The following is an 18,249-nucleotide window of genomic DNA, read 5'->3' as shown; positions in this document are numbered from 1 at the left end:
TCAGTCTGTCAGCGGGAGAGAAGAGTTTGGAAGGAATCAGAGAGGATAGTTAGTAGGCTTATGCAATATTCCAGCTGAGAAAACTTTTTGACTGTATCACAATTTTTTTTTTTTTTTAGGTTTTAGAAAGAACCACATTTCTCCGCTTATATGACTCTCATGATACAAAAATGATTGCCATGTATTACATTTATCTGTATAAGTTGCCTGCCTTCTCTTCCTTCTCCCCTCCTCCAGTAGGTTATAAGTTCCTCAAGGGTATTAGTAGACTTTCATTAATTTTTGAATTTAAAAATAAATTTTGTTGTTTTCCCCCTCAGTCAATATCGTGCAGTCACTCAGCGCTTATCCTTTAAACAGCAGTTGTGTGATTCTTTCCTGGATACTATCACCCTGTGATTACAATCTAATGTATTTTATTGTTGAGTGGAAAAATCTTAATGAAGATGATGAAATTAAATGGCTTAGAATCCCTTCATCTTTTAAGAAGTATTATATCCATGGTAAGTTTACTATAGTAAGTTTCTCTCATGGATTGGTATGACACTACAAATTATTAATTCAATTCCTGTAGATAATGAAAAATTCAAAAATATAGATGGTCCTACCATCTTACTACATATAATCCTGTTACCTTATCAAAACCTTTAATTCTATTTCCTTTGATACCTTTTCATTTTAATATTTTGCACAGTTGTAATTATATCATATCATATATTTTTCTCTCTAATCCTTTCTACCATTATTTTTAATGATCATATAACATTTTATTCCATAATCTACCTAAGCTATTTATTGATTTGAGATTATTAATGTAGCTTCTAGCTTTGCCTTCTGTTAAATCATTTGTAATTGCTCCTGATGTCTACTGCTGAATTGTCTCCCCAAACTGTATACCAATTAATAATGCCATTTATCATGGGTTGGAGTGCTAGGCTGAAGGTCTGAGGATCTAGGACCTGGGGCTAGGTCAGCATAATCTCTCAAAGGTAGACCAGTTATTCCAGGAGGTGAGTAAAGCACAAAGTATAATTGTAGAGTATAGCATCTCTAAATCTGAGTAAGGATTAAGGGAAGTTAAGTAGGGAAGCTAAGGATTGCCATGATCTTTTTATATACTGTCATCTCAAGGACTCATACCTTTATTGCATTCCAGAGACCTAGAATTTAGCATCAGGGTAAATGTATTTACAAATTATTGATGGAGAACTGAATTCAGTCCATTATCACTGTTGACCAGGTGATTACTCTCGGTGCTTTTCTGTAAAGCATGGGGATGTAAAATTTAGGCTTCAAAGAGATTTGTCTTCTTCTATTCTTATGGAATGATATATATTATTAGCATTTGTGAAGATCATTGATAGATCCATTTGGAGCTTTGTTATGGGGATGGTCATTCTCTGTGGATCTAAATCCTAGATATTGCAAGGGGACTCCTGGTCTTCACCGCCATTTTCTTTGTATAGGCTTTCACAAGACTTTAGTCTCCCAGCTACCTTGAATGGGGAAACTAAGTAAGCTAAATTCCTATAAAAAGGGAATATTGCCTGCTTTGGGGCTAAGAGAGAGGAGGTAGAACATATTGTCCTGGAAAAGGAGATGAGGGACAGAAACAGCTCATACACACTGAACTTGAACACATTGGCTATCACTGGAACGAACCTTTGAAAAAATTACAATCTTCTATTTCTGGGTAAGGTTTTTAAAACATTATTTGGAAAATTATTGTCATTACTAGAGAATTTGCTTCCATCATTTTTGAAATTCCCTTAATCATCAGTTCAATCTATAAATAACAACTAATTTTTATGTTTGGAAAAATAGGATAGACACTTTCATTGTTTTTAACATATGTTTCACTCATTGATGTTAATTAAGTACAAATGAGCCTATATACTTTTCTCCTCAGATCATTTTATCCCCATTGAGAAGTATCAGTTCAGTCTTTATCCAATATTTATGGAAGGAGTAGGAAAACCGAAGATAATTAATAGTTTCACCCAAGGTAAAATTTTCAATTTTAGTTTCTTTTTACAGCAACGGATGTTACCTAATTTGTTAGCAGTAATGTTACCATTTGTTTATTCTTTTTCTGATGGAATTATGGAAGAGTCTACAGTCTTAAGTAGATGTATCATGAGGTGATTCTGAAAGAAATATTTTTTTCCTCTAAAAATAAAACTGGAGACATAGTTACAGAAATAAACTCACTGGGCCTCCTATATTTCTGATTCATCTTACTGTACTTGGAGTACCAACATTTGGATCTTGTTATTACTTTCAAAATTGTCTTCAAATCCAAGCAATCCAATAATGAAATAAATAAAAATAATTAAAAATATTCATTTTTGTGTTATTCAACAAATATTTATTGAGCACTGTTTTGAGCACTGGGGATTGAATACCGAGCATAAGACTCTGTTAAACTCCAGTGCTCTTCTGGGAGTGATGGACAATAAATAATGTATCATATAGTGTCAGATAGAAACATGTGCTATGAAGGAAAATAAAAGTAAGAAGAAGGTATAGAGTTAAAACGTGGTGTTTCAGTCAAGACAGCCAGAAATGGTGTTTCTGGGGAGGTAAAATTTGAGTAAAGCCCTGGAAGTACAGTAAGGCCTCACTTCGTGTCCCATAGATAGGTTCTTGGAAACCGCAACTTTAAGTGAAAGTATGTATAGCAGGTCCTTGAATAATGTTGTTACATTGTTTCCTTCGATGTAGTCGTGTTAAAATGCTGATGAGAAAAAAAAATCGGCTTCATTATACATCATTTCACTTAAAGTTGCAGTTTTCAAGAACCTATGGACGATGTGAAGTGAGAACATACTGTACAAAGCGAAAAAGCGGTTCAGGCAAAGGGATAGTGGCAATGGCCTTGAAGGATGAGTATGCTTGGTGGTTCAAGAAACAGCAAGGAGATCTGTGTGTCTGGAGTGAACAAAGTAGAAATTGGCAGGTGTCGAAGCCAATGCTGACACAGAGTCATCATGACAACTTTAATGGACACCTTTGACTCATATAGCCTAAAAGTGACCAGATGGAGAAGATTGGCAAATAAATAATTTTGAAAAAATGTTTTGCTGATTTATAGGTATAATACTGAATAAAATAATAATTATTTTATTAGTATGATCAAAATACAATTTTATCTTCCTTTTCTATGTTTTTGAAGGTAATACAGAAAAAAGTCTACTATAGTTTTTGATACAGACAGAAATTAATATTTCCTCAAGCTTCTGAGTTGTGTGACTTGTATTTCTTTTTCAGATGATATTGAAAAACACCAGAACGATGCAGGTCTATATGTAATTGTGCCAATAATTATTTCCTCTTCCATCTTACTGGTTGGAACATTGTTAATATCCCACCAAAGGTATCGTACTTGGTGTTAAGAACCTTCATGGCAAAAGCCCTTAACCGTATTTAAACCTTGATTTAAAGCCTAAATCAGGAATATTGAATTATTCTAAATGGTTTTATGTATATTCAGTATACAATTAAGATGATATAAAAAAGAAAGGCCCGTTTTCAGGAAATGACATTTCATTTTGCTAGGACAACATAAACCTCAAGGAAGAATTTAGTTTTTTTGTATTCAGGAAATAAGAGGCTTGTAACAGAAAATCCTGGGCAATATATTCTCCGAGGTGGAAAAAATAGCTTTCAGAGTTCTTCAATTTGAGTGGAGGACTTTCATGGTGAAGCGGAGGTTAAAAGAAGACTTCTAGTGGCGACCTGGAGCAGTCAGTTCATTTACGATCAGCAGGCTCTCTGCTCTTTAGAGATTGGCACTGTGTGACTCCAGTCTGTCTGACTGGTCAGGCAGATGGCCTTGAATTCCCTGGATGGTTCTATGGATGCCACACTACTCTGTGCTGAGTCCAGACCAATGACGTTATTTTACACGTGCCAAATCTCTATAGAAACTTCTTTTAGTAAAAAAGAGCGAGAGGATATTTTAGAATCTGAATTTTAGTTAATTGAGTTGATGGGGTCATATCAAGTGGAATTGTTTCTGATACCCACTTGATGGCCATTTAATATTTCATTTTCTCCAGGAAAAACCTATGTACTGTTTTAGCACAATGCTTACTACACAGCTTTTCATAAATATTAGCTTTTTATTATTATAGGGCTTATTAACTTTGCTCTAGAATGAAGTTTGGTGGAAATCTTTGTGGGCTAGCACGTGAAACTGAATCTCACTCTACTGAAGCATAGCTGGTCCAGTGGACTAATTTCTAGGTTGTGTATTCCTTAACTGTTAACATTTTCAATCTGAATGATTTTCTGTAGTTCTGATGCCTGCTATCTTTTGCAGAATGAAAAAGCTGTTTTGGGAAGATGTTCCTAACCCCAAGAATTGTTCCTGGGCACAAGGACTTAATTTTCAGAAGGTCACTTTTTCAATTTTTTTAAAATCTAGAATATATCACAGTGCATTTTAGATGCATATGTCTTCTAGAGCTTTAAACATTTTTAGGGTTTAAAAATTTTTATTTTATTCAATCCATTTTAATATGTCTTTTTAATCTACTACATATTTTCAAGAATAGCATGATGCAGGGATTTGGAAACAGGAGGAAACAAAATTCAGTACATGGTTTGTCATATGAGAGTTGACTATATATACATATATTGCCAACTGTGTCATAGTGCAAAACAAAATAAATATTAGAATATGAAAGGTCAAATCTGATGGAGAACAGCAATTGGTATATACTTTTTTGGTATAAATTGTTTTTAGGCAAAAGGCTGGAGAATCAATATTTTTAAACTCTATAATTACCTCCATAATTATTTAAATAAATTCAAGTATTAAATAAATAATCTTATCCTCAAACACCATAATCTGAAAAATGCAATTATCATAATAAAACTCATATGTCTACAGATAGTCTCATCATGTAAAAGTACCTTATGAGACAATTAGTCAACTATAATAAAATAATTTGTACTTCTACAGTGAAAATTTTTAGAAAGCTCTAGAGTTTAATGAATGTTTTATTAATTCTCATAATTTCCCTTGAAGCAAAGTTGGCTTTCCTCCCATAAGACTGGAAAAACAGAATTTAGTCTTCATGTAAAAATACAGGATTTTAAAAACAGTACTTATTTGAAGGTTATTATGCAGCCTCAAGGATTGCATTTTTATCATTAGTCACTTGTTAAAAAGTCTTCAGTGATTTTCCTTTTGGCTACAAGAGAAAATACAGTCCCCTTAAGCTAGTATTCAGGAACCTCTTCCTACAATCTGTTATCAACCTACATATCCAGTTTTTTCTGTCCCTGGGTCTTGATTAGGCCTTTATTATATACCCTTCTGCCTATACAGAGCCTTCCTCATTGATGAATATCTTGCTCTAGACCCTTCTTTCCCTAAGCCTTCCTTTAACAAATGTAATTCAGAAGAAGTTCTACTCCCTTTAAGTTCCTAGAGCATTTTATTGTTTAATTTATTGTGGATAATTCTCTGAATTGAAGGACTGTGTTTTATCCATCACAAATATTTGTGGAACTCCTCCTGCTATGTACAAGATATTAAAGTAGTGGTTCATTAAATAATTGCTAGCAATTCATAACAACAGTGTCCATTTTTTTATGTGCAAATTGCTGAGATACATACTCTTACATTAATTAAGATTACTCATATTCTCAGTGTCTCACTTTCTTCTACTGTAAAATAAGGTTAACAGCACTTACCTTATTGGATTTGGGGATTAAAGAATATGGTACTGGTGACATAGTAGGGTCTCAATAAATATTAGTTATTATTACACATATTTTACATTATTATTATTGTTTCAGTTACCCTTTGGGATAAGTATTATTATCTCTATTTTATAGAAGTAAAAACTAAAGCTTATAGTGGTTAGGTAACTTGTTTTAGAGCCAGGATTAGTTTATCAATTTGTCTGACTTTGGAGCCTGTTCCATGTATATAAAATATATATTATATACATATAATACGTAATTTTATATATATTAATAGCAGCTGTTCTCTGTGGCTTTGAATTTTTTTTTACCATGATTCACCCACAGTGAGAAATACATTTTACCTTCCAACCCAGTATACACATAGATATGGATATGCAAAAGTGAAATGCAAGATGAATGAAACATTTTTACTACTTGCACAAAATAGAATATTTTAAAACTCTATTTTATTTGTTAAAAATGCTGGTTGCAACCCACTAAATTGATTTCATAACATTCAAATTGCCTATAATTTGCAGTTAGAAAAACAGTGTTCTACAGTTTATTGATGAGTGAATAAACAAGTAATATTGTAGACATAATGAGCAATACAAAAGATTGAATTGTAATATTTCAGCAGAATAAACAATTCCCTGTCTTCAGAAGAGGTGGCAGTGTATTTTTATGTACAAATCATTCTTTTAATGGAAACTTCACTTGGCCTGAGTCTAACCACCCTCGCTTATGCACTCCTCAGCTGTGCTCAGTATAAGCAATGGAGTCTTCTTTCATTAAAACAGGGTTGCTGATTTTTTCAATTGATAAAATATTCCTCTTCTTTCCCTTCCATTATGAATTCATACAGTAACATTTCTTGTAGTTATGGTGATATTTCAGGCATATATACATATATATATGTCATTCATTCATTTGTTCAACAAGCACATAGTGAATATTTATATGTAAGGCTAGGCTATTCCTAGGCTTTGAGAAAGTAGATTTTAAACATATTCTTCTTACCACCCAAGAAATAAGACAGTGGAGTCAGAGAAGAGTGGCTGGGTTGAAGAAATAGGAAGAACTTGTCTCCTTGTACCTCTCTAATATAGATTATTTTTTTCATTCATTCATTCATGTATTCATTTCATCCATTTAGAATATTATTGAATACCTATCCTATCTATGCTGGTCACTATGCTAGAGAAAACACTGTGCACTCTGGAATATACAGTCTCCTGGGAAAGAGAAGCATTAATCCATGTATCATGGAAATAACCTTACAATTATAAACTACATGTTGTGAAAGAAGGAGACCCTGTGTTTAGAGTTTATAATGTGGGAATGTGGCTTAGCGTGTTGGGTGGGAATGAGTAGATGAAATTAAGAAAGTGACATTTGAGCCAAGATCTGGTAGATGAATAGTCATTAACCAGGTTTTGTGGTGAAGATGTAGAGTCCAGGAGAGAACACCTGGACTCTTGTCACATGGCAGGAAGGACCAGAGCACATTCACAACCTGGCAGTAGGGAGACTCTAAGACAAAAACTAGGAGATTTTTTTCCCTTAAATATGAGAATTTTTTTTGTCAAAAAACCCTAAATGCCTAATAAAAATTTTAAAGCTTCATTATATAACTATATATTAATTCAGAGAATGACCATCTTACTATCATTTAAAAAGAAGCTAAAACTCTCTTCAGCATCAGCATTTAAGCTCTGAAATCTTACCTATGAACCATCATGAAAATGGTTTCTAAGTGTTTACTAGAGCAAGGAAATTATCAGGCCCAAATCAGCAAAATGCAGTTTGAACCTGCACCGTATTATTTTTCCCTTTTCCAGAAAATGTCTGGCTCAGAGGAACTACTGGGTGGATGCAGGTTGAATTGGGAAATACTTGTAGTCTATGTACTACTCACCGTCTCACCTACGCTCCCTGAAAATAAGCATGATCCTGCGGCAGCAGATCATCTGACAGACACTATATACAAGTAGACTAAAATATTTCCAGATCTTTTCAGGTTCTGATAAATTAAAGAAATGTGAAGAATTTTTAAGATACAGTGAGTGTGAATGTTCTTATTTATAAGACTGTTTTACCTCTGCGAATATTTGACTTTCCAATTGTATATTTTTTAAGCACAGCTAACCCACAGTTAGTTTATTACTAGAGCTTAACAGGTGCATAAATAACACTATTAGGGATAAATCAGGTTTTGAAATATAATGAGAACATTTAAAGAGTGTAGAAGAATATAAATTCAAAGATTTTATAAATGATTAAAATCTGCTAAAATTCAGTACCTTTATTCTATCTAGACTTCTGCTTTAATCTTCTAAATAACTAAAATTTACTTTTTTAAGGAAAAATAATACAGCATAACTCATTTTATATTACTAAAGAGGACAAGGCAAACTTACTATCCACTCTGTGCTTTTATATTCTTATTATTTTATTAATTATTCTTTAGGGCTAATAGCCTTATATTTTCTGATGATAAAACCGAGGCATGGAGTGGTTCAGTAGCTTGTCTTGACCTCCCTGCCTGTATATGTAAAAACCACGGTTCAAACACAGAGCCATCCAACTCAAAGTGATACCCTTGCCATCAATTTTGTATTAACAATGTGTTCCTTAATGTACTATGCTACCTAAATCATACACTTAAAAATAGTTAAGATGGTAAATTTTGTTGTGTATATTTTAATGCATTAAAAATGGGCAAAGGATCTGAATAGGCATTTCTCCAAAGACAATATAGAAATAGCGAATAAACACAAATGAAAACATGTTCAATATCATTAGACATTAGGGAGATGCAAATAAAAAACATAAGATACCACTTCACACCAGCTACAGAGGTTAAAATAAAAAAGACAGATAATGTGTTGGTGAGAATATGGAGAAATTGGAACTATCATACATTTATGACAGGAATATAAAATAGTGCTGCCCATTTGGTAAATAGTCTGACAGTGTTAAATGCTGAATTATCATATGAACCAGCAATTCCACTCCTAGGTATATACCTAACACAAACGGAATCATATATCCACATGGAAACTTGAGCATGAATATTCATAGCAGCATCATTCATAACAGCCAAAACATGAAAGCAACCCAAATGATGAATGGATAAACAAAATGTGATACATCCAATTCTGAAACCAACCAACCAACCAACCTAACAAACAAAAAAGCCACAATATATTACAAAGAAAATAGCCAGGGGATCCCATTGTTTTTAAAAACAATTCAAATACAAATATAGCATTTTTTAAAGAAAGTAACAATTGTTTATATAAAGTATTTTCCTTAATTTGTTATCCATATTTAGATTTTTTGAATGATTGTTATGAATGTGCTCTATATGTGTAATTCCTAGACATCTAATCTGATTTCTAAAATTTTCCCTAAAATTAATCTATCTCCTTCCCTTTGGTTTATATTAAATCTAAATCTATGCTGAACATATAAATATGCTAGATGCTGAAAATGAAAAAAAGGAGCCAATATTTTGAGCCAAGGAAAAATAAAAATAAAACATTTATTTAAAACTACTATATGCTAGATATTGCTAATAAAAATAGGATACTATATGTGATTAAAGATAATTTAGCTAATATAATTTCCCCCAGATCTTCTTTCTTTTGTATGTTCCACTTCCTTTTCTCCTTTAAAATTAATTTTTCAGATAATATAAATGTAGAATAATATAAAAACAGTTCTATACCAACAAATCTTAAAATTTTCCATATTTTCCTCATTTTTTTAATAAATAAACACTACAGATAAAGTTTGTACTGCTTGTTCCCCTCACTATTTCCAGTTCTTCCTTCCCTTCCTAGAGGAACCCACTTTTAAGAATACGGTACATGTTTGTATAGTTTGTGCTTTTGTACTTTCTTACATCCACATGTGTGTATCCATGACCAATGAACAGTAATCCTTTGGGGTATTGTTCATGTTACGGTACATTTCATATCATTCCAATTCCAGCATTTTTTAGCCCTATCCATGTTGACATAGTTAATTTAGTTTGCTCATTTGGACTAGTCATAGTATTCCACCATACGAACATAGTGGAATTCATTTCTCCATTCCTCTACTGGTGGATATTTAAGGTGCTTGAACATTTTTTTTCTATTTATTACAAACAATACTGCAGGAGTATGGTTGTATATGTCTCTTTGTTCTCTAGGGTATATGCCTTGATATTTCTCATTATTTAAAAAATGCTTTTTGAAAAAAATATGTGAGTGTGATTTAATAATAAAATAGTATGGAAGAACATTTATTGAAAAGTATCTTACCCTCCTCCACCCCTCCCTACATTTAGTGCTGCTGTCCCAATACTACTGGTTTGAACTGTCTGACTTTTGACTTTTCCTGGCAGGTCACTTCTATATTTCTAAAGATAATTTGCTTGTGCCACTATGAAATGTAGACATTATCTACTGATTTCTGGCTACAATGGGGATTTACTCATGCACATACTTTTTCCTCCCCTTCTCCTTTCCTCATGCTTCTGGCAAATATTATTTTTGTCCCTTTTTTCAGTTCTTTGAGTAGTCACCTCTGCAACCTCAGAAAGATCTACTTAAACTTCCATTCCTTGTTATATCAAATAGAGACTGTTTCTTGGAGCTCCACTACTTTTTTTTTTTTTTTGTAAAATAAGGACATCAGCCCTCTCACCCTTCCCTCCATTTCTCCCTCTGCCTTCCAATTCTTGTAAACTCAAACTTTACACCTTTCCTTAAGCCAGGGTTGACATTATGTTCTGTGCTGTAATATGTCTGTAGGTTCATTTAAAAAATAGAACACCAATAAACTGAATTTACATTGTTATATAAATATTGTTCCTTCCTGAACCGAGTAATATAATGTGATTACACTTTTTAGTGATTACAATGTCAAAGAGGAATTTTAAAAAAAGATATTAGGAATATTCTACTTGTTCAACATTGTGTCAAATTTTAGTTGGCTTCATTTTGGGTTTGCATCCTTTTTTCTTTTCCTAAAGTTTCTAATTGCCCCTTCCTTCTTTCCTTTCTTCCTCCCCCCTTTCTTTCTTTTTTTATTTTTTCCTTCTGTGTGTTGCTATTATTTAAGCTATTTTATCCTGTTCCAATCTTTACTGGAGACCTTGTTCTAGTTCACTGTCGAGAAAATCCTCTGTCCTTCTACTTTGATCTGGACTAGGCCTTTTCTAAAATTGCCATAAACTGTCACTCTGAACTGTCCCTTCACTGATTTCTAGTCGGCACTGTTTCCTGGGGTCCTTTCCTTCCTCCTTCTTAACTATTAATATATCCTTAAGTAACCTCCTAAGAAATGTGTGATAAGTCTGAGTCTCTCCATGCCTGAAATTTTTTATTCTAACTTGCTCGTTTGACAGTTTGACAGTGGAATATCAATTTCTAGGTTGAAAAAGCCTTTCCAATCGAAAAATTCTTGCCTTGTCATCTACCATCCAGTGTGACTTCTGAGAAGTCAGAGGCCATTTGATTTTTACTCCTTACTGGTTATTTGCAATTTTCTTTCTTTTAAAATATTTTTATGGTTTTGAATTTCATTAATGAGTCTAGGGTGGTTCTTTTTTCATTTAACTTGGTTGTCAGACTTTTGTTTCCATGTCTCTTGTCAACTCTGAGAAATTATATTATTTCTTTGGTAATTTCCTCTCCTCATGTTTCTTTGGTTCTTTTTCTAGAATCTGTATTTTTTGGATGTTAGGCCCTGTGCACCCTGTGCATAGATTTTTCATATTTCTTACCTCTTATATAATATTTTCTGTTTCTTATGACTCAAGGGATGTCATTAAAAAAATTAAAAATAATATTCTTTTGTTTCTTTGTCTTTTTACTTTACATTCTGAGACCTTGCCACATCCTGTTCTTCCAGTGCTTCTGTTGAAGTTTTATTTTCTATTATATTTGTCAATTTCCAAGTATTCTTTTTCAGAGTATTCTGTTCTGGTTTTTGTGTGCAATATTTTTTTTTAATTACTAAAAATACCAATTAGAGGATTTTTGCTTACTTGTTTTAAAAATTCTCTACTCTATTCCCTGAATTCTGTGTTTGTGCTAGGTCATGTTTCTCTCTTGTTTATCTTGGCCTTTCTTTTCTCACCTCTGGTCATCCTTTGTTTTCCCTTCATGTTTAGGGATGAAACAGTAGACAGGCTGCCCTGGAGCCTCATGCGTATAGGCAGGGATTGTTGCTCCATGTGAGTAGACAGGGCTCCTGGCCAGATGAGGAAAGATGTACTCTGAGCTAGTAGTATCCCAAGGCTGCTCTCTTTCTCCCCACACAGTTCCTTAGTTGCTTTTGAGAACAAACCCTCAATCTGGGCATGAAGCGGCTCTTCCATGTTCGCTGGAGGAGTAGAAGAGCCCCTGCTCCACATGCAGAACTGCCCTCAGGCCCTGGCTTCCAGCCTCAGGCCTGGTTTCTCTATGTGTTTTTGCCATTTCTTCACCCGCCATCTCTACTGTATTCAGCAGGCTAATTGACTTCTTCCTCAGATGTAGCCCCCTCTGGTTATATTCTGGTCATCAGCTTCCTTTGCTCATTTGATTTGGCCTACACTATTCCGAATGTTTTTCACGTTTTAGGAATGTATGAAAATTACTCATTCCATATTAGCCCTCTCAGATCATCTTTGTTGTGGATCTGTATTTGATTTATTTACATATTGTCATTGTAACAGAATCTCTGTAGAGACAAGAGAGAAACATATGTTCAGTCTGCCACCTTGAATTAGAATATGTACCTCCCTATGCCATTTCTCTTTGTACTTTAACAATTAGAATCTTCAACATAGATTGAATTTTTGTAGGAAAATGTACTATAATGACACAATAGCTTTACTTTTCTTCCAGTTCAAATTTCACAGTGTAAAAGACTATTATCTTTCTCAATTTGTTTTGTACCTTTTTTCTTTAATATTTTTGCCAAATTAATTATTTTTCTTTTAAATCCGAATCATCTGAATTTTTCCCCTTAAAGATATTTTAAGCCTCTTTAATTTACCTTTAATTCATTCCATTCCTTTTTATTCTTTATTTATTTTGCAATATTTTTCTCATCCTCTCTTTTTTTTTTTTTTTTTTGGCCCAACTCTGCTCCTTCGCTTACATTGATGTGAGTTTTCACAAGAGTGTACTCCACTTAACAACTTACTTTAGGAGGGCGAAAGCTAAAAACAAATAGATTTTTCCTTGGGATCTAAAAGCTATCCTAGATTCCTCAGCTTACCGTAAGCCTCCAGAAAAGCATCTCACCAACCCGTGGACTTCCAGAATACCATCTTCACAGATCTGAATCAGAAGCATCCCTGAAATTGCTAGAATGGCCTTGCGAATGTGTGGAAGAGCTGGTACATTTTCTAGTTAGAAATTCTATTTAGCAGTAACCATCTCCTCTATGCTCTGAAGTGCATATCACTGGGCCTAGAGGTCTATATTTCACTCCTTTAAAATATGACTTCAGTTTTGTTTATTTTCTTGTTCCTCGTAGCCCCCCAGTTATAAGGAACCAGGAGAGAGTATGAATTAAACAGCTCAGCTTTATCACAGCAAGTAGTAAAAGGAAAACAAAGAACATGTTCTTCTGTTTGTGTTTGGGACATCTTTTTATCTTCCATTGCATTATAGAAAAATTGTTGGGCTAGGAAAAAGAAGAACTAAGTCAGGATCCTCACTCTGCTCTAATTAGCTCTATGACCTTAAGCAAATAATCTTGGCAAGACTCAATTGCTTTGTCTAGAAAGAAAAGGGAGAGAGAAATTTGGACCAGAGGAGTTCTTAGGTCTTATGTCTAGATTAAAAAATTCATAATAATGGTTCTATGATTCTATTCTTCTTCATTATTTCTATTTTAGCTCTTCTTTCTCTTTATTTTTTAATTTTTCTTTTCACTGTTCTACTCTTTTACTCTTTCTTGTTCCAATATTGTTACTGGTTCTCCTCCACCTTCCATTTTATTTTCCCAGCTCTTTGTTCTTCTCTCCTTTTAGCTATGCTGTTATTCCTCTATAGTTTTTCCTTTTCTGGGGTAATTAAAAATGTCCTTAGAGTATAAGAAAACGGGAGCTTTAGCCTTCCACAAAATTTTACTCTTTTCTAAAAGGATGTGTTACTATAATATAACATAAGAATTTATAATTCAGAACCCATGCTTGACAGAAAATGTTTTTAAAATCTTTTATCTTTTGCTTTCTGAGTGATTTTTTATTCTGCATTCTTATTTTGTTTTATTTTATCTAAACAGAGAACGGACATTCTTTGAAGTCTAATCATGATCACTACAGATGAACCCATTGTACCAACTTCCCAACAGTCTGTAGAGTATTAGAAGATTTTTACATTTTGAAGAAGGGGAGCAAATCTAAAAACATTTCAGTTGAACTTTTGAAAACTAACATATGGTGCATCATGTTGATTTAGGACTTAAAATAGATATGTACATTTGGGGTCAAGACATAGGTTCCAGTCCAGTTCAGTTTGGATGTGTGATAAATTTCCAGGTCATCTAAAGTTTAAAAGTAATATTCATGAGTTCTGGCTTTTGATTTATCATTTTCCTGGTCATAAAACATTTAAAAAGTTGTGACTGTTACTGTCATTACATATCTATTCAATATCATCAAATATGTGGAAGGCAGTGCTGTAACTAGGTGAACTCTAAAACTACCACTTCTGACACATAGCTTGGCAAATACAATGACTCTAAGTACAGAACACAAAGTGTTTAGTTTATATTTTTAAGTCCAAATTTTTCCATCTTAGATTCCCTTATAGACACTCCAGCCTACAAATTGACCCATTTGGCTGTTCTTTTGAATATCTTATAGCTTTTTTGCTACATAACTTTGGTCAATCTATGAATTTCAATATTCAATATCCTTGAAAATGGCTTAAGTGCTAGCTCCGAGCTAGCACTTTCTCTTTCAGTTCAGAGAAAGCCAAAAGTTGTGGTTAGTACTGGTCACAGGCCAGTGGAAGTCACAGTTCATATCAGCATAATCCTACATACCTAGGTCAGATTGACCAGATCAGAAGAGAACATCAGCCTCCAGTCCAACCTCCTTGTGAAACTCTTCCCTAAATCTAATTTATTTCCACTGAACCATCCAAGACTTCTGGAAGGCAGGGAAATGGGCAGTGATGCAAGAAAGGGAGACTTTTTAGAGCTTTTGCAAATAGTCCATGGTGAGGACAGGGCTTCTCTACCTGAAAAAAGACCACTCACTAGTTCTATGAATTTGGCAGATGAAGTGTGCTGTGTTGCTCACATTCAGATAAAACCAAAGCCTCTGTTGGATGAACCCAAATAGCATTGAAATTTAAGATCACTTATAATTAGATTTTATTCATAGTTTTCTTTGAATGTAAAAAAAGCTAAAAAATAGGAAGAACATGTCTGTTTTTCTTTTTGTTGATTATTAACAAATGTCATTGGAATGTAAAATCTGTGTGAAATTATGAAAGGATATTTTTTAATTCCTAGCAGCTGAATGACTACATATTTAATATGTGCCCAGACTATTCTAAAAACTTAGATGAATTAGTGAAATAACTTTTTAATGAACATACTTTTAATAAAGTTTTGTGACCCATTGATGAGATATATTTCAATAATATATGAGTCTGTGATTTTTTTATTAATTATTAGTGAAATCTTCCAGCTGAGTTCATTGAAGACAAATACAATATTTTGTTTCAGCAATTAGTTACCAATTATGAAGTTTTAGAGAGCATGAAATATACTAAGCATGTCATTTGAAGAATATATGTGAGCTTGACTGCATGCTATGGGTTATCTGTATGTATTTTTTGTTTTCATATTGATGGCATCTAATTCCTTTATTTTGCAACCTTAATTTCTAGATTCACTTAAATTTACAAGACAATTCATGCGTATATAGTAGAAACCTTAAGACAAAAAACAAAATGAGCAAGCAAGTATTTGAAGGAAGTCACACATCTATAGATTTCTGTCAGAAAAAAACAGGCATATGAACAGTTTTTTCTCTTCATGTATTATGTTCATAGAATAACAGAAAAAGTTGTATTAACACAGTATTTGTCATTATGTAGTATTTTAATACCTACATTATCATATTTAGTATTTGGTATATTTATTCTTTTATCATTTTTAACCACTAATATATTTCACTTAAGAGTTCAAAACTATGCTAAATAAATTGTATTTTTATATGGAATATATATGCCATTATTAAGAGCAGCTGAGTATATGGCGATTTCAGGCAATAAATCTGAATTCATTCTGTAAGTTTAAAAATTGTAAAATTCAAAAGTTAAATTACATATATGATACATAAATTGAACACATTTTATAGCACTTAATTTAGTTTTGTTAATTTTTTAATGTGATGTATTGACAGTATTTTTTATTTTTGCATTTTTTTCAACGTGTGTACATTGTATGAATTGAGCTTTTTGCATACGTATTCTTGATTTGTAGCTGCTTAGCAGGATTTTTGTTGTGATGTAACCATTGTTCCTATAAAAAATATGATGTACATTTGTCTTGTGTATTTGTCTTCATTCCACATGTTCCATAGTATATATTTTTATATGAAGTTATTTATAAGGAATAGAATTGACAATATGATCATCTCTTTCACCATCATTATATTCAACAAATAGGGATTATTAGTTCTTTTTTTCAGATAATCTCAAGCAAATTCTCACTATGATGCGAAGCAGATAAGTTCTTAATTTTCAGTCACAATTATTTTACTTTCATTCCATATCTTATGTCATAAAATAGTCATTTTAACTATCTTTGGACAAGTCATTTTCCTCATTTGATTTTATTTCATTTTCTTCTATTTGGGGCTTAAATTTTTGGTTGATTTGCTATAAAGAATTAGGGATTCTTTCAGAAGACAGTATTTTCCAATTTCAGTAACCAAGAGGTAAGCACTTGCAGACACTAATTTATTTCTATCCATAATGCCATGAAGCAAGGGTTGAGCATCTTTTTAAGATGAAGAAACTGCAGAGTGGTGAATGTACTTGTTCATGGTCAAAGAATTAGAACTCAAGCCTAAGTCTGTCTTGTCCCAGTTTTAAACACTATCTTAAACTGTCTGTCCCTTAAATTTTTTTTATATATCTGTTTCAGTATGAAACTAATTAAATTTGTGGTTGATTTATGTCCTTTATTATTAACCTTCCACACTTCCATTTCTGCAAGCATGACTTAATGAAAAAAAAATTTTAATATAATAGAGCATTAAAATGTGTCTTTTCTTTTAGCCAGAAACGTTTGAGCATCTTTTTATCAAGCATACAGAATCAGTGACATTTGGTCCTCTTCTTTTGGAGCCTGAAACCATTTCAGAAGATATCAGTGTTGATACATCCTGGAAAAATAAAGATGAGATGGTGCCAGCAACTGTGGTCCCTCTACTTTTGACAGCTCCCGATGTTGGAAAGGGTTCTGTCTGTATTAGTGATCAATGCAACAGTGCTAACTTCTCTCAGGCTGAGGGCACCCAGGTAACCTGTGAGGACGACAGCAGGAGACAACCCTCTGTTAAATATGCCACGCTGGTCAGTAACTCTAAATCAAGTGAAACTGATGAAGAACAAGGGCTTATAAATAGTTCGGTCAGCAAGTGCTTCTCTGGCAAAAATTCTCCACTGAAAGATTCTTTCTCTAATAGCTCTTGGGAAATAGAGAGCCAGGCATTTCTTATGTTATCAGATCAACATCTGAACAAAATATCACCACACCTTACATTCCCAGAAGGATTGGATGAACTTTTGAAACTGGAGGGAAATTTTCCTGAAGAAAATAATGTTGAAAAGTCTATCTATTATTTAGGGGTCACCTCAATCAAAAAAAGAGAGAGTGATGTGTTTCTGACTGATGAGTCCAGAGTGTTGTGCCCATTCCCAGCCCACCGTTTGCTCACTGACATCAGACTCCTCCAGGAGAGTTGCTCACACTTTGTGGAAAATAATTTCAACATAGGAACTTCTGGTAAGAAGACTTTTGTATCTTACATGCCTCAATTTCAAACTTGTTCCACTCAGACTCATAAGATAATGGAAAACAAGATGTGTGATCTAACTGTGTAATTTCATTCAAGACATCTTCAGATTTGCATTATAATGGGTCATATGAAGTGTAATATATTACTCCATAGCTGTATATATTACTTTGAAAGATGGAAGAAAGAAAAGAAAATGGTCAGAGTCAAATTGGAAAATGATTGTTTGAAAATTAATGTTGTCCATTTGTCCTCTCAGTAACATACGCAAAAAATGTGAGAAAGCCTTCATGAGCCTCATAGTGTAGATGGACTCTTATAATGATTCTATTCACAAGCTGTAGTGGGAAGGGCTCTTGTTTCTAACTAGAAATTAGCTAGCAAATAACAAATACCATCTTTTGTGAACATTAGACCTGTGTAGAAAGAGCTAATCTTTTGTATTACACCTACTTCTGAAACAAGGCTTCAAACTAATATTTGTGAGATGTAATTGTTCTTTCAGGGGTGTGTTT

The 18,249-nt window shown here is 33.3% G+C and overlaps 1 protein-coding gene across 3 annotated transcripts in view; it reads left to right on the top strand.

Moving 5' to 3' along the window:
• Window positions 1-17,852, top strand: part of LEPR (leptin receptor) — a 96,601-nt gene extending 78,749 nt beyond the window's left edge. For 2 of the 3 annotated variants that reach the window (XM_045547818.1, XM_045547819.1), the window contains exons 15-19: window positions 321-503; window positions 1,910-2,005; window positions 3,271-3,376; window positions 4,325-4,400; window positions 13,978-14,124. In XM_045547818.1, the coding sequence (XP_045403774.1) occupies window positions 321-503; window positions 1,910-2,005; window positions 3,271-3,376; window positions 4,325-4,400; window positions 13,978-13,995 (479 nt within the window). In that variant the 3' untranslated portion in view covers window positions 13,996-14,124. Of the gene's footprint in view, window positions 1-320; window positions 504-1,909; window positions 2,006-3,270; window positions 3,377-4,324; window positions 4,401-13,977; window positions 14,125-16,994 lie in introns of those variants that run through there. The other variant, XM_045547820.1, reaches the window with a different exon arrangement.
• Window positions 17,853-18,249: the final 397 nt, after the last annotated feature.

Source organism: Lemur catta, chromosome 3 (genome assembly GCF_020740605.2).
Source record: "Lemur catta isolate mLemCat1 chromosome 3, mLemCat1.pri, whole genome shotgun sequence".
Lineage (NCBI taxonomy): Eukaryota > Metazoa > Chordata > Mammalia > Primates > Lemuridae > Lemur > Lemur catta.
Note: the sequence above shows the minus strand (reverse complement) of the source record. Positions and strands in the feature narration are given on the sequence as shown.